Source organism: Chiroxiphia lanceolata, chromosome 3 (genome assembly GCF_009829145.1).
Source record: "Chiroxiphia lanceolata isolate bChiLan1 chromosome 3, bChiLan1.pri, whole genome shotgun sequence".
Taxonomy (NCBI): domain Eukaryota; kingdom Metazoa; phylum Chordata; class Aves; order Passeriformes; family Pipridae; genus Chiroxiphia; species Chiroxiphia lanceolata.
Genome location: NC_045639.1, coordinates 14,831,790 through 14,856,327, shown reverse-complemented (window position 1 = coordinate 14,856,327; position 24,538 = coordinate 14,831,790). Strand labels below are relative to the sequence as shown.

Below are 24,538 nucleotides of genomic sequence, written 5' to 3'. Positions count from 1 at the left end.
CATTTTCAGACCCCATGGCAAACCATGGTTTGAGATAATGGTTACTGAGATTCCTGAGTATCCTACTGCTGAATTCTCTACTGCTGAGATCTCAATTTCCATTTCATCACCCACCAAAGACATCCTGTTGTAACTGCATGGGATGTGTCTCATACCTATCTCTACAGGAGATGGGACATCCCAGTCCCTAACACCGTAGGATAGGAATTTTTCTTTAAAATTAAGCTTCACAGATACAGGGGCAGATATTCAGTGGCAAGTAATCCAGATTTAAGCACTGAGAACCACTCACCTATTCTTCATTTTGCTCAAACAAAAAATCAAAAGCATTTTTCTCTGGAAAAATAACCAAAAGCAAAAGCACTACTCTCTTACACAGTTTAATCAACCATGGAGAGGAATCTTAATCTAAATCTCTCACTTGAAATACTTCAAAAACTTGAGGACAAAGTGAAAATAAGGATCTAGACTGATTTTTTTTTTTTAATATATTCAGAACTACGTCTGGTTTTGAAGTTCAAGGTTTGTGAGATGTTGAAATCCATACTGGCATTCGTATGTTCTTCTCTGATCTTTTCTAGGTAGTCAATAATGAGAAAAGTATTGTCCAAATATTACTTACAAAACAACAGGTCCATTGGCTCCCTGGAAGACCTCATTTGGCAATTTTTCTAGGTTGTGATTATCACTTAGATTTCTGAAAAACACAATATTTATGCTGAAACAATCTGAGATAAAAAAGAAAATAAATCTTGCAGAAGTTACTATCTTCTAATTATCACTTTTCAGAATAGTAAACAAGAGAAATAGTTACAGCTCATCCAGATATGTTCCATTAAATGCATGATTCTCAATTTCCCGAATTCCATTTTTATTTAGCCATCTGTAATAGAGAAAAGAAAAAGAGAGCTGTGTTCTTATTCATGCTTCATGACTAAAATGTATGTAATTCAAAGCAGTGAAAGGGATCTCAAGCAAATAAAATTGTTAAATGGATATTGAAACAGTGAAATTTTTATGAATACTGGCTGGTAAAATCCCAATATTTGGACAAAGACTTTGGAGAGCACAGACACGAATAGGGCAGAGGAGTGCTACCATCAGAGATGACAGCTAGAGTAAGTTTCTGAAGTAAGGACAGAGCTGGTGAAGGTGCTGGCACTGCTCATGGCTCCACTGGGAAGGCTGCAGAGGAGCTGGTGTGGCTGTTCCAGGTTAATCCCAAGAGGGATGAGACCAGGATCTTTCCTGTTGGCGCTGTCAGTGATGCTTAGTTTTACTGTTTAGCAAGACTCTTTTGAAACTCTGAGCCATGGCTTAATCTTTGCCAGCTATTAGACAAAAAGACTGCTGTTTGCCATGGTCTCACATGCTCAGCCAGGCAGGTGGAGGAGGGAGACTGACTGTACTGAGCCAGGCAGGAGGGCAGAAGGGGGGTGGCAGTGGTGCCAAACTGCTGTGGAAAGTGGGTGATTCCTGCTGCACCTGCTTCCTTGACAAATTACACTCCCTACCTGCTCTGTTGCCCCAGTCCCACCTCCCCAGGCTTCTTCCCCTAAAAGGAGACACAGGTAATGAAACTGGGAATTGATGCTCCTGGGGCTTTCTGCCAAGTTTTTACTCCAGTGCATTACCTAATTAACGTTTAACGTCCTTCCCTCTGTCCCTTCACAGTCCTAAAAATTTACATTTGGGTCAGTTATATTTATCATCTTTATGGTGCAATCTTTCATCTCACTTTAAACGTCACTTTGCAGCTCACGCCCTCTCCAACAGGCAATGACAGGTCTGATTGATGGCAGAAATGGTCTGATTTAATTAAACTGTCAGCAAACTTGGACATTTTTTTCCTAACTCACTTTGAAAGCTGAGCACGCAAGTGACCCACTTATCTAAGGTCTGAGGTGGTGAACTAAGGTCAGCACGAAAATCAGTTAAGGGTCTGGCCGAAAGGATTACTGTTTTGACCATGACAGGCAGATGTACACAGCTGTGTGTCTATAATGTCTGTCAGGTCGGATCAGAAGAACTGTCACCGTCCCCTTCACTTGCAAGCACTATTAGACATGAGTGAGCAGGCACAGAGGAGAGACGTGTCCCTGCTTACAGCATTTAAAACATTTATTATATTAAATTGATCCTATCCATTTGTAGCTGCCAGGCTGATATATATGTTTTTAATCACAGTATTAGCACTTAGCTGCATTCTCTTACTGAACATGATGCTAATGCAATGAGATACTAAGGTCATAAAATAGAGTCACTGTTGCCATACAGGGTGGACTATACACTCCTGTCACCTGTCTAATAGCACTGGAATAGTAAAAGGGCAAAAAAAAATTTACCTAAATCCCAAAACCTCATTATAGTACTTATAGACATGTTTTTCTTGAGACAAATTCTCTCCTCACTTCAACCAGCATTCTTACTGACTCCAGTAAATCTTATATTAGCAACAGGTGACAACGGAGGAAAAGATCCAGAGCTTGGATATAGGGGCCTTTACTTACCATTTCATGGCTATAGCAGGCTTTTAAAACATGCTTTAAAATTCTCCCAGTTCAGGAGGTCACTTCCCCTGAGGTACCATTTATACACTATTTCAGGGCAGGAAAGACCTATCTTAGAGCCTATGCTGACCTGGTAGCAAGGTGAATTTCTTCCATAAATTTCTAGCACTTTATTATCATATGTATCCTCAGTTCCCACCTGTGCTGATCCCATGCATAGCATGAGTTCAGATGCAATCTGAGTTACTGGCTTAAATAAGTTTGGAGCCCGCCACAGCTACACCTTTTAAAATTGTTTCTCTGTAGAATCTGGGGGTTCAATGGATTCTGGGTAATTTTAATCATCTTGACATGTCAGGTTTCACTAAATGATGTTTAACCAAAAGTTTCTGCTGCATTGCTATGACTTCGGTTTTGAATAGAAAATCGGCAAATTTGGATCTAAAATGAGCTAAGTTCACCACAGCACAAGAAAAACCTAATCAGGGACTCTCAAAGGGCACACACAGGGTCTCTGTCCCAGGGCAGAACCACAGTAAAGTCAGGACATCACCTGACCAGGGTGGTGGTGGCCAGGTCTGCTTGCACAGCCCTTGCTGCTCTTGCACGCACTGGTGGGTGCTGGGAGCCCATGGCAATGGGGCTGTTGAGGAGGCAGGGCAAAGCAGCTGGAAGTGGACATGATACATCACCAGGCCAATTTTGCTAACAAACCAGCAGCCTTAAGTCCTCAGAAACGACTATCCTTCAATACCCAGTCAGTAATTCTATCATAGTATCATAGAATAGTTTGGATCGGAAGGGACCTTAAAGATCACCTGGTTCCAAACTCCCTACTGTGGACAGGGACACCTTTCATTTAAGCAGGTTGCTCAAAGCCCCATCCAACCTGGCCTTGAACACTTCCAGGGATGGGGCACACACAGCTTTTTTGGGCAACCTGTTCTAGTGCCTCACCACCCTCACAGTAAAGAATTTCTTCCTGATATAAGCAATGAGACATTCTGGGGAGAAAAGAGAAGTCAATTCCGTCTGCTCAAGTGGCAAAGAGAGGTCAAAGCACAGCAAAAATCTGCGATATGTATCTCATCCCTTAGTGGTATTATGGAAATACACAGTACTTGTTGGGCAGTGCTCTGAAACTACAAAGTCCCACCTGAGCAGCTAATATTATCATTATAGGAGAGAAGATGAACCAGTGTACTTGCAGTGTCATTACTTGAATATATATTTGGGAAACCTTTGTATGTATGGGTCTGTGTGTCTGTATTTAAAACTTCAGAACTTGAAGTAGACAGAGGCTGTGCATGACTGATGGGGGAAAAGGAGAGAGAAAGCTAAGTGACCTGCTACTGGCCTTTCTTCAATTATTGATGATCTGACCTTGCTCCCACCAAAATCAACTTGAGCCCAATCAGTCAATTCAAATCTTGCTTGTCTGCTTCAGTATGTGAGGTAAACCACACACACAGAGTGGGAAATTTTTCCAGTCTGGCCACTGCGTAGGTGAAATGAAGGCAGCTTGTTAGCAAGGAAACAGTATGTTTTGATATACAGACAGAAAGGATCAAAAAAGCCAGCTAGTTCATTAAAATACATGACTGTTCAAGTCAAATGTAGAGTCATCTAACCATGCAGCTTGAAACTGCATTATGAACCAGCCTGTATCAATGCATTAACATTGCATACAAATATATCACATTTCCACAACATCTACATATGTTTTGTCCAAGTAATAAATGTCTGACTGTAAATATTTATGAGTCATGCCATCCTCTTGAACACAATTTGTATCACATGGACTGTTTCTGTAGGTGTTTAACCTTGGTATCAGTAATTACTAAATTTACTCTCTGCTGTACTTTTAAAATAAAGAGTAGGACTAGAACACAACAAAAAAACCCCAAAACATTAATTTTTTCATGTCAGAAAAACAGAATACAGAGATCTAAGGGGCAGGGGAGAAATCTAAAACATCAAATTGAATTTGGAAGTGTATGAAATAGTGCTCAACTCCTGGTTTTGGAAAAGAAATGAGGTAACAAGGAGAATAATGAATTTTCTATGTCTACTCACAGAATCACGCTTTCAGAACTCAGGCCCATGAATGAGTTTCTTTCAATTACTCGTATATTGATATTGTCTTGAATATCTCTGAAAAATAAAATACATTAGAAACTACACCTTTTTGCACTTCTGTGAGCCTTTCAGTACAATATGCTGTTTCAAACACAGTATTTTCCCTTATATTCAATCTGAGGAACTACTATGGGCTGAGGGTAATGATGTAAGTTTTCAAGACTTTTTTTTTTGCAGAGCACAAATCTTCCTGATAAAAAAGGCTGGAACAAAACCTTTCCAACACCCCCATACTTTCCTCCCAAATAGACTGAAGTCGTTAAAATGCATAAAAGTGTAGGTCTATAACCCTGAGGTGGATGAAATAGTTCCTCCAGCAAACATACTACCCAGAAAATGCAATCTGAGGGGCTGTGAGGCCACCCCTTCTCACAGCCTCCCAGCCAGAAGAAGGAAAACCATTAGCCTTTTTGGCCTGACTCAGTAGGGTACCTACCAGCCCATGAATCATTCCCCTGCTGATGTCAACAGGGTTGCTTATAAGCTTTGTATATGCTTAAGAACTTAAGACACAGAGCCCTGCCAATGCAGTTGGTTGAACTGACAAGCAGGAATTTCCATCTTTCGTCAGTTGTGGCTGATACGAAAAAAGGAACGTTCTGTTGCCGGCTCAAAATAGGCCTCAAAGAAGTTAAATAGTATTACTCATAATTTAGACTGGGGATATGGCTGTTACCATGCTGTTTCTGTTGGAAAGCACAGAACGAAATTAATTGTCAGCAAAGCTTGAAATTAAGCGTGGTTCCAAAATTATCTCATGCTGACAGTTCAACGCAGCCACCACTCTTTATTAGGTGACACTTACAGAGAGGCTTCATTCTACAAACTGAGGTCAGCAGAGGCAGGAATAGGGAGGGAGCAAGGCACCCATACAATACAACTGTATCCTTCTACTAAGGATCTACACGAGCCCTTTATAAATATCAATGCCCTATCTAAACCTATTTTTGGGACTTAAATATTGGCACAACTGAAGCCAATGGTAATTTTCTTATTGACTCCAATGGGACCAGGGTTTGAACCGAGGCCTAGTTTGGGACTAAAACGGTATCAAGGTCTTCTTATTCTTACAGGAAAGTCAGGAGTTTCACCTGAAAAAAACCACCAAATAACTCCTGCTCTGCAGGACACAGTAATTCCACTCTACTTAAGACTGGGGATGCCATGGGATACAGGTGGAAGGCTCTGATGCATTTGCTTGACGGTTTTGAGGAGCAAAGTTCTTAGAATTACCTATGTCAAGTGTATTACAGAAATAGATGTCTTGTCTTATATGTATGCATACTATATTCAGACATCTCTACGTTTTATACGCATTTTTATTTATATTAATGGCTACAAGTAAGACAATTGCAGGATTAATGTTTCTGCAGCTAGAAATCTTCCAATCAAATATCTGAAGATCAGAACTTTGCATGTGAATTAACAATAAATATTGTCCAAAAGAATGCTTTGAATTATACTAAAAACTGATTGAAAAATGTATGTCAAAATTTTTTTTGGTGAAAAAAAAATCAGTCTTTTTCTGATACACATTTTTTTTAACAGAATAAAAGGTGCTTTAACAGAAAAATGGCTTGTTTTCACACAGAATTTTACATAAATATTTTTGTTCCCTGTTGGCACTTGAATTTTCCATAGAAAAAAATTTTCATTCTCTGGATGGTTTTACTGCAAGGGGAGAAAAAGGCATGGCAAAGATAATTTCCTGAGTTTAGATTTTTTTTTCTTTTTTTTTTTTTTCTTTCTTCTGTGATGTGGCCACCTTTCATGGAACACGATCTGAGATCAGTGACTCTTCCCATGCTGGCCAGAAAACTGTCACCAGGTGGCAACAAATTTCCACTGCCACCATCCTGATTTGGATTTCAACTTGTGAAAGAGTAGTAAAAGGCTGTTACTGTCCCCTGGGCCATCTAGACACATGCTCATAGTGCAGTTTAAGGAAGAGTGGTCTGTAAAGTGCAAGTTACAATGCTTTGTAGAAGGGAGACCGAGAGAGAACTGAGACCCTTGGAGCCACATTATCATCAATGCCTGCAAAATTACAGCCCAAAATGATACCGTGAAGCCAATAAATGAACGCAAGGGGAATCATGTCTTGAAAGGCTTTGCTGGAGCAGAAGAACTTTCAAAGGGGGCTTTTGAAAACTAAAAAGCAAATGTTCAAACTTACAGCAAAACTTTCTGGAAAGACTGAACCTTATGGACAGCAGGTAAAAACCGAAGGCCGGTGTTTGATATTAACCTAAGGGGGAGAGAACAGACTAAGATTATTTGCTCTGCCACAGGAAAAAACTGATAACTTAAAAAGACGAAAGAACACTCGACTTTTAAAATGGCAGCCACAAAAGACAGAGGTTAGCCACAAAAGTTGGGTTTGCCAATAGGAAACTTCACACTGTAATTTAAAAAGGTTTTTCTTCAAACTGCAAGCTGAATTCTGCCCCACTGAAGTAAAAGGAGAAACCCTACTTTGGATAATTACACAGTCCCTCCTGATGATCTCAGGAAACTTTCCATATTAATTTCCCAACTGTATTCTAAGAAATCAACTGCACTGACACAGGATAATTATTTTCATAGTAGCTGTTTTAAGACAAAAGTATCAACTCAATTACCACAATTTTAACCTTCTACTCTAATAGAGGATACATTAATTCCATGGGAAATACCATTAATTCATGAAATTAGGAAAGAATTATGTTGCTTTATTCCCCAGCACCTCTGATAGTGAGGAACCAAACATTTCAGCAGTTTGTGCAAGTGGAAATGGACCTGAGACTCTGTTCTTGACTACCTCTACCCTCCCACTGCACTGAGCATCACGACCTCTGCATTGCAGTTCCTGTCCATGAAATACTATCCCAGAAATACTGACTTTGAAGGATAACCCTCTGCCCACAGCCAGTGAGGACACATGGTCACAGATATTCACAGAGCTGTACCATGTCTAATTTAAGAAAATTTTGTTATCCAGAGCAGTAACAAGAGCAGGACCAACATGATATTGCCATGCAGCAGATGACTGGTGACAACTGATGGCTGGAAGGAGGGTTGAGTTCAGGAGGGAGGAGTTGGACCAGGCTGGACTCTGACCATCTGGGAGTTTTTCACAGACACCAAAAAGTCTCATGTTTACTCCACTAAACAAAGAAAAAATTTGGATTCTTGAAAGTTTAATTATATCTTTGTGGTTTTAATATATGAGATGGTAGAGAAGGTGACTTTCCACTGAGAATATTGGTTCTTTAAGGAATATATTGATAGTATAGAGAAGGTATTTTTTATCCTGGCACTTAAAAAAAATATTTTTTCATTAATAGATGTGACTTCTGGTGTGGTTTTTTTGTTGTTGTTTTGTTTTTCTTTTTGTTTTTGTTTTCGGGTTTTTTTTGTTTGTTTGTTTGGTTTTTTGTTTTTTTTTTTTTTTTTTAAGAATCATTCCTGAAATAGTTGAATTGTAACAGAAAGGACTGACTGAGAGTGGAAAAATGTAACATCATTCATCTGATGTTTTTTATGAACCTAGATTATTTTTCAGGAGAGTTGCAGTCTTTCAGGTTTCATAATCTGAACTGAAACTGAACGCCTGCATATGACAACCAAATCCTACATTTGGGAACTCAGGATGACACATAGGTCCATAAAATAGTCATTCACTGGCATAAGTACTGCTCTGAGCTCCCTGAGATGGTATCTGGGTATCTTTGGATGTTGAAAAGCCAACTTTGATCTGTCTCATCTTATAACAGAAAGCAATACTTTACATGCAGGGAAAAATTAAAGTAGTATAGTGAATATTCAAGAAGCCAATTTGGGAAAGTTGCTGAAATGTCATGACTATTTCGTCTCAGGAGTCAGGATGGTCTGACATTGCATTAGCTTAAAAATAACAGCTATCATATGTGACCAAGAAAGCTTAACAAAAATACCTTTGAAAAATTATTACATACAGTTAAATAGAAAGCATGATTAATGAAGCAGGTGCATTACACAAGGCCCTTATTACTTAAAGCACTTCTGCACTTACACTTTATAAAAGGAGTTCACCAAAAAAAATTAGAAGCAATAGGAGAAGAACCTCTAACTCCTCCTTACAGTACTTTAAAATACGTTCTTTAAATTACTGGAGATATACAAGATTTTAGTTGAAAACTGCCTTTAATTTTAAATGAGTCATACATTAAAAATTGATGCAATTCTTTTAAAAGGCCCTTTTAAATACAAATCAAGGCATGCATTTCCTTTAGTGGGTAAATGAAGAAGGAAACTGCCGTCAAGTAGTGTGTGGCTATTGCAGGACAGAGGAAAAGACATCAGAAGCTTTCCCGACAAAATGTCAGTCCTCATGGTGCAGCAATGAAAGGTGACAGTATTCTAACATATCCTATTCAAACACTGCTCCCAATGACAACTTCCTCCCAGCATATCAAAATTCTAAATTGGTTAGCAGGGCTTTCACCATACATGTGTGAAAAAAACATCCTCAATGCCTTGGGTTAGTTCTGATCTTTCCAGTATTTCCAAAGTGTTCAGGGCTCAATTTTCACTGGTGTCAACTGAGCAGCATGAGATGAAGAAGAAAGCATTTTTGTCAAATCATTACATATTGAAGTAAAGCTACAGGTGGCACAAGGCACTTGATTGCACAGAAGTGCGGAATGGTGATTAGGAGCAGGAGAGGATGTTCTTTTAATTAAATGCAGTAGAAGAACTAAAAAAATATTTAGCTAGACTGCAGCCTAGATCTTCCCTGTCTTTTTATTCAACCAGCAAATCTCCAGAGGCCTTTAAGTGGATAATCTTTTTAGAATGCAGATAATACAATTTACTGAATATCTTTCCTGCAGGACAGCTTTGTCAATATATTTACCATATAATGTATACCTCCTTAGTAGCCTCACTTTAAACAAGTGTCCTCTTTAATCTGTGTTACAACTGAGTCCCCCCTTGCCATGCATAAACAGCTTTGTAAGAACCTATTTTTTTCAGGCGGCTGATGGCTGCTTTCCAAAGCATTAATTGTCTTTCTGAAAAGGCTTACTGGAGTCAGCACTTAAGAAAACACAGCATCACGATCAGCAGAGGAAAAAAAAATCTTTCAGAAACTAATTCCTGGAAGATTCTGGCTGCTTATCTCCAGATATAGCAACATGTCTGCTCTTTTTTATGCCAAATTGTAGGAGCTGTTCTGACAAATCTGGGAACACAGTTTACCTCATCAATTTACTGTGGGTATTTGCTAAATTGCAAACTCAAGGTAGGCAGAGATAAATACAGCATCACTCAGGAAGCATTATTTTTGTGTCTCTTAATCACACTGGTTACTTCATGCTGCATATGAGCCTGATTCCAGCAAGACATTCCTCTGACTCTCTTACCCCAGGCTCCTTAAATCTGCAACATCCACTTCTGGTGGAAGGTCTTTAACCATGAAGCTGCCATGCAAAAGGAAAGAATGGAGCTTCACTTCTCTTTATTGAAGAGTCAACTCCACACAAAGGATCAGTAATTATGTGGACTTTGCTGCATCTGCAGCAAGCACAGGTTTGGGTTTAGGAAGCGTGTCAGATACACGTGTGTCAGATCCTCCGTGAAATAAGACCAGGCAGGTACAAGCAGCTGCAAGACTTTGGAGGGTTCTGCAAAAGGGCTCTGCTCCTTTTGCAGATAAAACACGTGCCTTGGCGACCTATGTTTCCTCTCCACTCCAACAACTCAGCTGTATGGTCTCAAAATTCACCTGAAAGGAATGTTGCATTTAAGTCTTTCTATTGTAAACTGAGATTGCTTAATACAGAACGTCAACGTCCCTCTAAAAAAGAACCAAAGGACACAGATTACATATGAGAACTAATTTTGGAAAGAAAATGGGTTTGAAAAGCCATCACTACATTATTAAACAGACAATGCTACAGGTCTCCTTAATGAGAGCCAGATAAATAATCTTGTACCAATGAAAAGGTCAGTAAGTTACCATTTTGAAGCAGTCTGTCCCTCTGGCATATACCCTAGAAGACCAATTAGCAATTCTCTTCACTCCTTCTAAAAGACTGGTGAGAAAGTTAAAGTTCTATGTTTCTAGAAGGTTTAGGCTATTCAGCATGGCATTTTTTCAGTATTTTTCTCTCCTTAGTGTTTTTACCATACTAGTAATGATGAGGTGCAGGAGACAAAGGGAGTGGGGTGAGCAGGAAATGTATTTGTACCCAAGGTGACAGAGATAAAAGCATATTAATGTTCAACAGCTGGTGGCTGTAACAAGACCATGAAGCTTGAGAGGATGACAATGCTATCCTGAGCTTCTTGCCTGCCCATAAATAAGGCCTAGTGGCTATACAACTATTTTTGAAGAAGCACAGAGAAAGACTTGCAAGCAATGCAAGGAACTGATGGGCTGTGGTACTTGGGCTCAGTCTTGGCACTAAGACTGATTAGTTTTAGTCTCTGTGTTTTTATACGAAAACTGTCAGTAAATATATACTTTTCTGGAAGATTTTTCCCAGTTGTATTTTGACAGTTCTCTCAAAGTCGCAGCACTGTGTAAGGAATCAGACCATGTGTCTTGTACTCTGCCAGACTACCATCATAGCTGGACACTTCAGAAGAATCACAGTGATCCAACAATGGGCAGGTACCCAAGTCTCCGTGCTTTGTCATGCTGATTGCAACTGGGTCTGACTATACCTCCTTACATGGTCAGACAGAATCTCCTAATCTGTTTTGTGACAAGATATTGATGAAACCATGTCCTACTCCTAACTTCCAGCAATTAATATGAAAATTAGTCTGTAACATACAAGGGTTTACAGGTTTTCTTTCATTTCTTAAAATTTTTATCATTTCTGCAATAGCTGTTGATGGCTTTTTTATCCACATAGATGCTTAACCCATTTCTGAATTATTTTAAATTATAGTCCCTCACGTTTACAATCTTCTACTTCTGTATTGTATAAAAAACCCCAGCCAACCACCACAAAAAAAACCAACTCAAACCAAAACAAAAACTAACTGAACAGAAAAATCATCAAGCCATTTACTCCCTCAGCATCTTGCCTTATATTTTCACTAACTGACCCTTCCTTGCATGTCATAGAAATATGACTACAAGGACTGAGTTACCTTTACCAGATGCTGTTTTACAGCCTTCCATCAAGGTTTCTGCTTTCTCATTAAATTAACTATCCTATTCTTTCAAACAGTAAAGTTTTCTGCCTTTTCAGTTTCTAAAAGGGCAAGCACTAGTGAGTGAGACCAGGAGATGAAGAAAATGGCAGTCTTTCCTACAGAAATGTACCAAGAGAGAGCATGAAGGTGTGGCTGTAGCAAGAGAGTGATCTGAGCATGATGTAACTCAGCATTACACCTGGGCCCACTGCTACCTAGAAGGCTCCAAAAGGGACTTTGTGTCCTGCTCCTGGTCCCTGTGGTGAGAAATGATGTGACTCCACTGAAGCCAGCAGTGTTGCACTGACTTGTATGCCCAGAACAGCTTCCACAAATTAGCACAACACCTACATTCATCTGCTCGGAAGCTCTGGGCCATGAAGCCTGCACCTTTTGTACTGTTTATAGTCATACAAGACTGGGGGGTTTTGCCTCCTAAAAGGTAGGCACAGCGGGAATGCAGCATAAATCCATTAGTGGAGTAAACACCAAAGATGAATTTTCTGAGCATAAATTAGAGAAAACTTTGGCATGAGAATGAATGTGAATTAAGTGTTCATGTATAAAATTAAAGCAAATGTTTTAGTAACAAAATCACTGAGTTTCTGGAAAAGCCTCTTCCAGAAAAAAAAGGAGAATGCAGGGAACAGTGAAGAGCATCAAGAATGTCAATAAATAGCACTTAATTATTGGGATATATGAAATGGATCCAGGACAAAATAGGATACAGTAGTGTGGAGAGTCTCTTCCATCCCTGTATGCCCACAAGAGAAAAAAGCTTAAAACCTACTCAAAATACATTTCCCTCTCATAACAGCTAGCAAGTAAAGCTAGACAAAGAGGAGAGGGGAATGGTCAGGTAGACAAGCAATCCTCTGTATTTTTAATCTGTTGTTTCTGTAGTCCATAGTATTGCTGCTGCAGCTGAATTTTTATACAGGTAGAATCTCTGAATATTTGAGTCAATGTGTATGGGAGTGTGCAATGACAAATGTTCAAAAGAGGTAACATCCACCAAAGTCAAGAGAAAAACTTTCACTACTTCAGGTATTTAGAGAGGGAATTTACCTTGTCCTCATGAGCTATGATTTGTGTGTCCCACATTTAAAACAACCACTGAAATTAGTGTGTTCATTAGCGTGTTCACATTTTTTCTTCTTCAATTTTGTATGAGAGAAACGCATTCTCATTCTTTCTACTCATCTGTACATCCAACAACTGTACTACCCTTAGCAGCTTGCTCTGGGCATTTTACATGGGATAAACAAATGCTGTGGTTTCGTTCATAGTTAGACAGAGCTACCCAAAGACAGCGGTCAGTGCTAAATGACTCAACGAGATGAAATAGGCATATGATTTCTCCTCACGAAAATGCTAACTTCAAGCTTTATTTCCCTACTGTCAAGAGAAAATCTGTGTTTCAGTTATGCACACAGAAAAGTTAATCAAGGTGCCTGATGAATTTGGTAAAACAGAAATCAGTCAAAAATCTGTGGAGAGCGACAATCCTACTACAACTCTAATCACATATTCCGGTTCAATGAGGGTTTAAACTATAATGGTTCGTGTAGTGCTAAATACACCTTATCTCCCAAAGTCCAAATCTCAAATCTCAAATCTTATAGTACAGATTCAAAGCAATGCCTCTTGGCATTTTTGAGCCCAGAACCTGTCAGATACTAGTGATTTTCAAAGACTTTATATACTCATTAACTTACTGGGAGCTATGCTTATTAGACCACTGACCTGATTTCATACTTCTAAGCAGACAATTAAACACTTATTTTTATGTACTGAAATGTAGAAATCATTACCAGGTTTCTTAGATGAGTAAGGAAAATAAAGCTTCTTGTATGAGTAAAGTTTCTTGTGTGAGTCAGGAAAATACGAAGGGGTGTATGTGGTCAGGCGGACAGCCATATAAAAGTTAAGTTGATATCCTGCTGGGTGCATATGCCTTTGGTCACCAAACAGCACCATTTAAGCTGTTTAAGCTATGACCATTAAAAACCATTACTATTAAATGGAGTTCATTGGACTTCACTGGGGTTTCAATGCAGAGGAGAGATTATTAGTCATGTTAAAAACACGTGCCAAAAGCTGTGAAAATATATTTGAGTAACAGTTTGTTTTAAGGATGCATTCAATTAGCACTGAATTTTGATGGCAACCCCATGGAAGCAGATGTGGCAACCGTAGTTGTGCAAATGATTCAGTGAGGCTGGTTGATGAAATAAAGCTATACCATACATCAATATATTTGTATTTTAGGGATTTAATCATCTCACATCAAGCATTAATGAAAACTGCTGCTACAGCACTGCCTTTGTTAAAGAAATAGGAATTTGAATGCTTAAGACCATGTGTATGACACATAACAGAGGGCAGTAACATGGCAAAGACAGATGAGAGATATTTTTGTCCCAGAGCTCTCGGGAGGAATTTCAGCTTTAATCTGTTTCTATAGACATAAAATGGTCCAGCTCCTCTTCTCATCACTCAGTTCCAACCTGTTGCTTAGAAAGGCTCGAGGAATTTGTGTGTGGGACTACTCCTTGGAACCTATTTAGCTTTTCTGAGGACTGCAGACATGAAAATGTGGGTTGACAATATGCAACTAGTAGCAAGGAAAGGGCATTATCCTGTCTTATCACCGAAAGTGCTCAGCACAGAAACACGTGTGTCATTCAAAGTGACCATAGTACTTGCAAGGAGCAAAAGATCTTACAAATATCTGAGGCTTGGAAGGTGTTGGAAGGCATCTGCATCAATGTACACAAGGTTGTTGGCTTTCTCAATTCTTCTGCAAAGAGGAAATGAAACATCAGAGAAAATATATCAATATATTGATGTTAAAATTGTGTTTGTCCTGTGATGTAGTGGCATTATATGCCAAGATTTTTCTTTTTGACAGCAGAAGATCTGCGTGATTTCAAAGAGCAGCCTACCACAGACTGGCAGACCTCACCATCTTCTGATACTGGTAGTGATCTGAAGATAAGTTTTAGGTTGACCAGGTCAAAAAAAAAGGACAGTTCAATAAGAAGATGGAAAAGACAAAGGCAGATTTCAAATGCTCCTATATTGCTATGAATTCTTCTGTGCTTACCTGAACCAAACTGCAAAACCTTTGATATGCCTATAATGAATCTTTATAATTGTCTCCTGTGCATTTAGATTGCTCATTACTTACATTTCATGTAGTTTGGGAAGGTTGGAAAACGCATTTGCTTCTATAACCTCCAAGGCATCATTCTGTGAGATCTCTCTGAAAAATAATTTAGAAGTCAAGATATTTCAAGCCATGGTGAAGCAGAGAATGGACAAGTGAAAAATTTAATTGGAATTTATTTTTTAAACCCAAGCTAGATATCAGATAACAAAACAGACCCCAGAAACACTGCTGAGTACTGCCATGTCAAAAAACAATATTCAGGAATGAACATCGTCTGAGACTGAATTTTGTATCTGTAGTGGCAGCCCTACACCTCCTGCTGCCACCATTCTCTGTGCATTAGAAATCAGGCCCCATCCACCATGGGCCTCTGGATCTCTGAAATTACAAAATACTAAAAGAAATTTAAGGAAACCTTTCAACTCAGTGAAGAAAATAGGGGATGAAGGTGAATGAAATAAAGACAGTTAAAAAGTTCCCAAGAAATATGACACAACTTCAGGAACAAGACACTGCTGTCTAGACCCAATGTGAAGTACAGAGATTAAATCTAAGCCACCAGCAGATGTGCTCTTATTAACAGGAGCTGGAGACCACAGACATGAAGAATTCTTTCACACCTTGAAGAAAAAACTATTTGATCTCATCTGTACAGAGTTAATGCCCACTTACAGTCGCAGAACTGCAGAATATAAATGGCCAGTTTACTGTTATCAACACACTAGAATGCATCTCCTGCTAGTCCAGAGTACACATTTCTTTGCTTCCTTAATCTGCGGGATGGCAAAGAGAGGTCTCAGGCTCTGATGTAATTTAGAGCTCAGGAGCTCTCCTGATGAACCAAGTGGGCCTAACTGCAGGGCAACCTGTCCCAGTTACATCCCTTATGCTGGCACTGACCAGGAAGGTCAAGGTAAAGACAGCTGTGCCAGAAGATTCCTCACTGCTGTTTTTTTGGAAATGGTGCAAAAATGCTATTTTCTCAGGCTGAGGTCAGCTGCAGGAAGTAAAATTTGTAATACAGATGTAATTTAGTGGTGGTGTGATGGTCTCCTGGATTTTAATGGCAAGGTAACTGTGCACATCTTTGGAATGAAACCTTGGATAAATACTAAGATTGAAAACTGGACGACACTTGTTCCTGGATATCTTGTTCTTTTGAAATGATGATGGTTGCAAACAGATTCAAATAAGCCTGAGGTAAAACAACAGATTGTAATGTCAACTGCACGGTCAAAAATAATCACAAAAATTATTATGAGGAATATAAAAAGTATTCTACTCCCTTCTAAGTAGCAACTGAACCATACCTGACAAATTACTGGCCCATTTAAGACAAACAAAAACCTTGTAAAAGAAGATAAGTTTTCCATCTGACCTGTTCCATTTTAAAACATCTCAGTGGTTTAATATTTTAGTTTAATAATATTTTTTTAGTTTAATAAGAAACTTTCCCTCCAGTTTCCTCAAGGTTTTTTTAAGGAAGAAATCCATCTCTCTTCCACTCCAGGAGCTCTAAACTGACTGGAGAATAAAATAGTAAAAGTACATGAGGACTGATAATAGGTGATTGGTAGGGTGCAATGAGACCTGAATTTGTTTAGCAGTGCTGAACCACCTGCTCACATGTTCCTCTTTATTTATTTAATTTTAATCAGTAACAAAATGCTTCAACTGAGACAGGGATTCCTTCACACCACGCGAGGTACACAGTCATTGCAGGGGATATCTCAAAGACTTTTTATTATCTTCCTGTTTTCTTTAAAAATAATGCATTATAAAATATTTGTAGAAATATCTAGAAGAATAGAATAGAAGCATTCATCCCCTACGATTTATTGATATGACAGTACAGAATTCACTTGCCTAACTACAATCTAGAAGATGCAACAACATGGCAGGTGTGTCATACTTTTAAGGTTTGGTTTGGTTTTGCCTGTGCTCTTTTTGGGTGGTCAGCAGTATGTGTGCCATTTCCCATAATCCAAAAAATCAGTTGTCTTGAAAAAAAAAAACCATCAGAAAAAGTAGAACATTTAATGCTAACAAATCCATTTAACCAGAAGAGATTTCACACCACTAAGCAGTTCAGGGAAAAATGTTGCAAATTTGTTGGCTTTATACAGGGAAAAAAAGGTTATTAAGAAACCATAATACAGCAGTGACCTCACCCAGCAGATAGTGCTGTTGAGGGTAATAATTTTTTATGATCCAATCTGCTATCTAACTTTAGAACAACTTGGATGACATATCTCTTTTAATGGGCTGCTTAAAAATGAATGTTTCTGCATCAGGAGATTGTGTTGGCTTCCTAAGAGTTGGACAGGTTATTGGCTTTGTTTCTATTCAAGAAATGGAAGATACAGATCTGATTAAGGTAGGGCACAAGCAGACCATGGCACTTTGGAAGGCTTGGAAAAGAATGAAGAGAGTTAGGAAGATAGGAACCTCTAAGCTGTTTTTGAAGGATAAGGTTTTTTAAATATTAAGTTTCTTAAAGATTAGATTTAAACAGAATTAAATAAGACTCCCATATGGGGGCTGTTTCAGAGGTTTGGTAAATGACTTAGCTTTCATTCTAACATTCCAATTCACAGTTACAAAGGTGAGAGTTTGGGGTTTTTTTAAGAGGAATTAAAATACATCCATTTGCAATGACCTTTTTTTTATCTTCCACCTCAAGCAAATCACTGCTGCAGCTGCTGAGGTTATGAGCATCTCAAGATCAGTAAAAGGAACAAAAGGGAAACTTGTCAATGGCAGAAGGCAGTGACTCTTCTGGTGTTGGGCTTCATCCTTTATGTTCAGGGGATTGCAGGGATGAGGGAAAAGGACAAGACTCTGTCCCCTGCAATGAACTGTGCGCCCTCTTCTACACTCTCCCTAGGAAATCCTGTTGGTGATGACCTTACTCATCATCGTTCTTTGCAGATGAATCCCAGTTTACAGTAATAAAGTGCTGTTTTCTGACAGAAGGCCATTGCTATTCCTGTCCTTTCGGCTGCACATATATCTGCCAAGGCTGTCATTCAGGTAAGAAGGATAAATAAAATAAAACCATTCTTTTTAGGAGATCAGTCACACACTGTGGACAATAGGTAACACTAATCTGGGTTTTGGTTGCACAATTTGCATGAACAATTTATTCATAGCTGGCAAAAAATGTCCATCTGCTCTTGGAAAACCCAAAGAACACCATCTTGGATACAGGTATCTATGGCACTAAGAGTACAAACCACTGCTGCTCACATCAAACAGCCAACTCAGCAGACTCAGATTCTCTGCAGAGGAGAGCAAATAATACCTGTGACAGCAGCTACAAAGAGAAAAAAGGGATTGCTGGCTAGTGTTTGAACAAGTGATTTGTCTTATAGTATAAATACACACAAACAGATGATTGCTCATAATGTATGTCTTATTATATGTCATCAAGAGAGAAGATAGGACTGTTATTATGTTGTTTGTTTGTAATGAATGATACTATTAGCTCTACTGCTAGCTATCGCAGGAAATCCAGCCGCCAATTTGAGCATCATTTCTGATACAGGCAAGCCTTTGAATGGATGGTATGCAAAACAATCAGGGGCAATTTCTCAAAAAAACCCAAATCTCCAAACCACACAGTGCTTGCAAAGTGCTTAGGCATCTGCCTGAGCTTAGTTTTCACTGCATCCACAGTCATATTGATATCAACAGTGATCCTTGAAAGCATAAATTGTTTACTCAAACACATCCTAAAAGAGAAAAAAGTATTCAGCAAAAACATTTTACAAAGGCACAAAGGACAATTGTTTTTATTTTTCTGTAAAGAGGATGTAAGGCTAAGATGTGATATCACACGACTAAGGGATCTCCCCTAGCTCACCACTAAAGTAGCAAACTGGAACCATTGTTACCTATTCACCAGCAACTGACTGCAGTGTAGCATTTCCCTGTGACAGCCAGAGCCTCTGACAGCAGGGAGAGAGATGGAAAATTGTTTAACCTGCCTGCAAATCTGCCATAAGGCTGGGCTGGGCATGCATTTTCATGACATCTCTGACAGAGTCCTGTGTGACACACAGGAAGAACTCCTCTTCAAACCAGCTGCACTCAGAGCATGACCCATAAAAATCAAGCTACATTGAAATGGCCTTTTAAAAAATCCTGTTAGTGAGGAACTTATAGTTCCTGGCAGTTTCTTTGTAGTCCACTAAAGACAAAGTCTCTTAGACTAGTCAAAGTCTTACAGCAAAAGCAAGACTGTATTAAACTCACAAACTAATGATCTTGGAGCCAGGTGTTCTTACATTTCAAAGTAAGGAAAGAATAAAAGACGGGAAATTTATGTCTTTTATGATAAGAATTCCTTTCAGGATCAGAGCAGACCATACAGACAAAGTCATTTTTTTCCCTTCTAGGAAACATGTCTATTTTAAAAAATGTGTGTATCTATGTGTGTGTATGTACACATACAGAAGGTTAACGTAGATGAGTAAGTGCTAACTTGTGTCAGAAGTGACATGGTACATGATGTGAAGGAGGGATATCACAAGGCCCTACTCTGTAGTGCTGGAAGAGACCCACTCTCTATAAACTTGTGTAGTCTTCCTCAACTTCCCTTCCAGAGCAGGTACACACATAGGCTAAATAGGTGATCTGTTCAACTTATATTTCCCATGATACATTATAATTGTGTCTTTTGGTCTTTTAACCTCACCCTTTGAGGCAGTTTCTTGCGGCATAACTATCCTGTGGATTCCTGTGAACAGTTTTTTTCACTCTATAGGTACCTGCAATCAGTAGTGATACTGGAGGTATCAGATACTGACTCCCAGAGCAGGCAGCCTCCCTGCTCTCTGCACTTTTACAAATCAATAGCATTGTGTTCATTTAAGGGAAAAAGGAAGAAAAAAAAAAAAGCCAACAATGCTTATTCTTTCCCCCCTTTCCATAAATATAAATACACTCTAAAGCTATTTACCAGGTCACTTTTACTCAGTGGTTTGACTAATGCCACAATTTATGTCAAACTTAAGAAGTAAATAGCAGTAGTGTGGTGTCACCCAGGCAATCCTGCTCAGCATTCACCAGGTGAGCCCCCATGGGACCAGCCTGCAATGTGTCTGAACTGCAAAATTAAACACCTGGCTACCTTTGTCTCCATGTCATGGATAGAGTAGCTCTTATTTCTTTCAGTCTGATCAGAACCAAGCTGGTCTGAAATCTCCTTTTGGAAACTTCCCTCTAAAGTGACAGTAAAATGCTACTGCATTGATTTAAAAAGGTTACAAAAGAAAAGCTATTTTTCTTAAAAGTATTAGAGACTTTTGACCTTTCAAAAATAGATGGCTGACACTCTCTCCTGTCACCTTCCTTGTGAACATGAAAAACTTGTCTCCCTACCATGATTTATTGAACAGCAGGGAGTTGCAGGGTAATATCTCTTAGTAGATATTGATGCTTCAAAAATGAATTCAAGCATTGACTCTTCTCATGATCTCTTCGCTGAAGGTACACACATGCCTCATTAAATAAGTGGGGTACCTATTTAACCAACTAAGCTTTACTAGCAACTTCCAATTCAAGCAAAACAGTGTATACATTGGTCTTTGAAGGAGATTATCAGGAGGTGCCAATGCTGTGTTTTCCTGTCTTCTCCAAAGGGCATGACACCATATTCTCCAATAAATCAGTGCAGGCATGAGAAAAAATAAAATGCAAATTTACGCACAGCAGACAGAAGCAAAGGGGATTTTATTTCTATCGGTGCTTTAGCACCATGCCAGCAATCCAGATGAAAGTCTGTTGAGAGTTTGGTTGCATCAAATTAATTGTCCATGTAACAGTTTTAAATTGGTCTCTCTAATCTGAAAAAGCACATGATTAGTCTGCAGAATTGGAACTGATAACGACCGGATCCAACAGAAGAAGCTGCATTGTTGCAGGAATTGATTTTATAATCAGTACAGTTTGGGGGGATAGATGTCTCCTCATACTCCAGCACTATGGGGATGTATTATACTAGTTTTAGTTTATTGCCAGCAAGGCTGAAAATGCATGAAGCTTTGCAGGGTCAAATGAGCAAGAGTCTTTGGAGGAAACATTAGCTTTCCACAGAAAAGCTGGCAGCCCAAAGGGATGGGGCTTAGAACTACGTGCTCTCCAGCCACTGGGGCAGACATATCTGCTGCACCCTGCTTCAGGTATCACTAAATTTTATCTTTGACTATGAAAGCTTGTCGAGAAGACAGAAAAATGTCTCCAAAATAAAAACACCCACTCTGGCAATGACACTTTTTTTCTCAGACATGATGGGCTTGAGACCACACTGGTAGACAAGGATGGCTGTCCAGCTGAGGAAGGAACATCCTTGTTCAGAGATGCTGACACAGGCTTCATGCCCAAATCATAACTCCTTCTATGGAAATGGTCTAGCAGCATTTATTGCCACTTATCTTTTATTACTTCTCTCCTGGCTTTGATAGCCAGCTAATGATGAATAGTTCATTAAGATGACCTGGGTAGATGAGGAGACTACATTTAAAATAATCATTCATGAGAACAGCTGAACAAGGAAATGGGGAAAATAATTTTGGGGGAAAATCAATAGGCAGACTGTCTCGGACTGGGAGAACCTGTGGCTTCCAGGACCCAAAGTCTAGCGACAGCTTTTCCAAACAGGTCATCTTGAAGATGTTTTCAGATACTTCAACAGGCAGTTTTGAAATGCTTTAAGGAAGCACACATTCACAAGAAGCCTCTGGAGGACAGTTCATTACTAAATCCAATGTACTACAGAAACAGAAAGATACAGAATAGCAAGTACCTCAGATAGGCACAATTAAACATTTCAGCTAAAAGGGAAAATTCTAAAAAATCCCTCTTGCTCCTCAATTCTGGCATTAAAAATCCTCCCAGGCCTATGAGAGAACACTGAGTATTATTCACCAGAGCAAATAATGTAGTATATACACCAACTTCAGTGAAAATAAATCTCCATGACTTGACCATCATGAGAAAAATATTAGCCTTGCCTAATGTGAAACCCAATTATGAATATAGACATCATCCTACAGTTGCTAACACCATGCACTACATCTTTGAAATGTCCTTCTGAAAGGATTTAGGTTTCTCTTATTCAATGTTATAGTCTCCCCATGAAATACATTTTTCCAGCACAGATATTTCCTTCTCTCCTCTTTTCTGTTTGCATTCGTGCTTCCCTTCCATAAAAACTACTTACTGTTTTTTGTGGTTTGTGTCTAACTGAGGCCTGGACCCTACAAACTCTATTCCTTGAGCTTTGGCACCAGGCTCAGCCAAAAGGCTACTGCATAAATATTTGCATGATTGTGACCCTCAGACATAACCTACCCAGGAAAAGGATATTCTTTAACTCTTCAAAAGTTAAATCCAAACCTCTGCCTTCTAACAGATTGCCAGAGAAAACACCACCAAACCTGCTAAGTCAAAATCTTTACAAAACAAGTGTACAGTGAGGGTTATTCATCTGATTATGATACTATCATGAGCAGCAAAAATTAGCGTTAACCCCAAATCTTCAGGTTCTATATTAGAGGAGGCAGAGATGACATATTATACAAACATGGGAATTACATACAATCCCTAACTCTTTTTTCAAGTGGCTGATGGCAGCCAAGAGGAGCCTGATTCAATACATTTAGAGTCTTATTTTACAAATAACTGAACAGCTGTCCACTATGAAACCTTGGAAAATCATATGCTTGCACCTGAGTTTCTCCAACAGAAATAACCTACCTTCATCAGCAAACACTGCAAGACTGTACACAATAAGACTGTACAAGATAAGAAAGTCTTAAAAGGGGGAACATGTCATAAAACTTGGGCCAAAATTCAATACAATATCATATTTCTGTGCTTGTGTGCGTGTACGCACAATATTCCAATAAAAGCAATAAAAATAATAAAACACATGGCCCCACGATGGTGCTTACTCGACTAAAATCAGCCAAGAGCAGACTTTCTTCACATCTAACCCCATTTACGAAGAGGTTGCTCATGTGTGTCATGAAGAGTCACTGCCAAATTTACACTGTGTAACCCAAGCTAGTAGAAGTGCCAGACAAGGAAAGGCTTTCTGTTATCATCTGCTGATGTGGGGCTTTAACAAAAAAGTCCTGAGATTGGACTCAGCCCTTTGATGGGGAGCTCCAAGTACTGATTCCTCCTGAGGAGTCTCAGTAGGAATGAGGCAAAACCCTTGAGAACCCAAAGGCAATTCTTTGCCATTTGGGAACAATTTCTCCTGTGTATAAGTACTTTTATCTACCCGGGAGCCCTTTTCCTCCACCCTGTCCTGGGTCATATCTAAGTGGGGGCACAGAAAGAAGTTTGAGCTAGAGATGATGCAAAAAGCCTTATGGAATTAGGTCTCTCTTCTTCATCAAGGGAAAAGTAAGAGGAATCTTCCTCCTTAGCCACAGCACTAAAAAAGGAGGATGAACAAGAAACGTGGTTTGAATAAAAAGTCATGTTTCCCTTAAAAGTTTCTGTGTCTGTTCCTTTGCTGAAATGTATTGCATATACTTATGATATTTCTTCTGTCTGCTTTCCTGTATTGATGTAAACAAAATGGAACTTACAGTGTTTCCACAGCACGCAAGCCTGGCAAAACCTTTTTGTGTTTACAGTAAAACCCTCTGAGGAAATACTACTCATGAGGGGAAAAAATTCCCCCAGAGATCCCAAACCACAAAAATTACCATTTGGAAAATTCATGTTGATGAAATATGCTTAAAAAATAAATAAAGAAAATTAAATCCATCATTTCTGATTACTATCATTGTTTTAGCTGAGACTGAAGAAGATTTCAGACTCTGCAGCAGAAGGAATGGATCCACTGGTTTTAACAGAGTGGTTCTGTATTTGCATTGACATTCTACATTTTAGAGGAGTGCATATTTTCCTGTAATTTTAAATAAGTGTTGTCTCCAGAAAACACACAGCTCATTACACAAAAGGACACAGAAGCACACAAACTCAAAGGTAATCACGTGGGAGCAAATTAGCTCTCAGATTTAAAGGATTTTTTTGCATGTTAAATACTGAATTAAAACCAAAAGGCAAATGTAATATTGTTTTTCCATCAGACTGAAAACAAAACATGTATTTTTGAATTATTTTAACAGGAAAATGAAGAAACAAATATAACACATATCATGGAACATGATTAGAGTTCCCTCTGAAAGATGTTCTGTCTTGAAGTTACCCAAATTTGGACCAGATCCCTGGGCAGGAGTGCATTTTTCTTGCATGCATAAAGGTACAGCAAACAGAAAGCAACCAGCAGTACCAGTGCACATCACGTTCTTCTACACAAAGGTAACAGGGTTTCTTTATATTCTATCAGTTCCTAGATGGCTTTGTAGTATGGCTCTGGTTAAAGATTCCCCACCTGAATCCCTTGTGGCCCATGCCCATGCCTTTGGTGAGAACAGATTATTTAGCAGGTAAGTACAAGGGCTTTTAATTTTTGTCTTTTCCCTAAATTACTAAATTAGGGGCTAAATTACTAGAATCA

The 24,538-nt window shown here is 39.0% G+C and overlaps 1 protein-coding gene across 2 annotated transcripts in view; it reads right to left on the bottom strand.

Moving 5' to 3' along the window:
• Positions 1 to 24,538, bottom strand: part of LOC116785147 (follicle-stimulating hormone receptor) — an 87,407-nt gene that overhangs the window by 14,381 nt on the left and 48,488 nt on the right. The window contains exons 3-8 of one of the 2 annotated variants that reach the window (XM_032684397.1): positions 15,013 to 15,087; positions 14,548 to 14,622; positions 6,826 to 6,897; positions 4,587 to 4,664; positions 815 to 883; positions 623 to 697 (exon numbers count right to left, since the gene is read on the bottom strand). In XM_032684397.1, coding sequence (XP_032540288.1) covers positions 623 to 697; positions 815 to 883; positions 4,587 to 4,664; positions 6,826 to 6,897; positions 14,548 to 14,622; positions 15,013 to 15,087 — 444 coding nt within the window. The remainder of the gene's footprint in view (positions 1 to 622; positions 698 to 814; positions 884 to 4,586; positions 4,665 to 6,825; positions 6,898 to 14,547; positions 14,623 to 15,012; positions 15,088 to 24,538) is intronic. The other variant, XM_032684398.1, reaches the window with a different exon arrangement.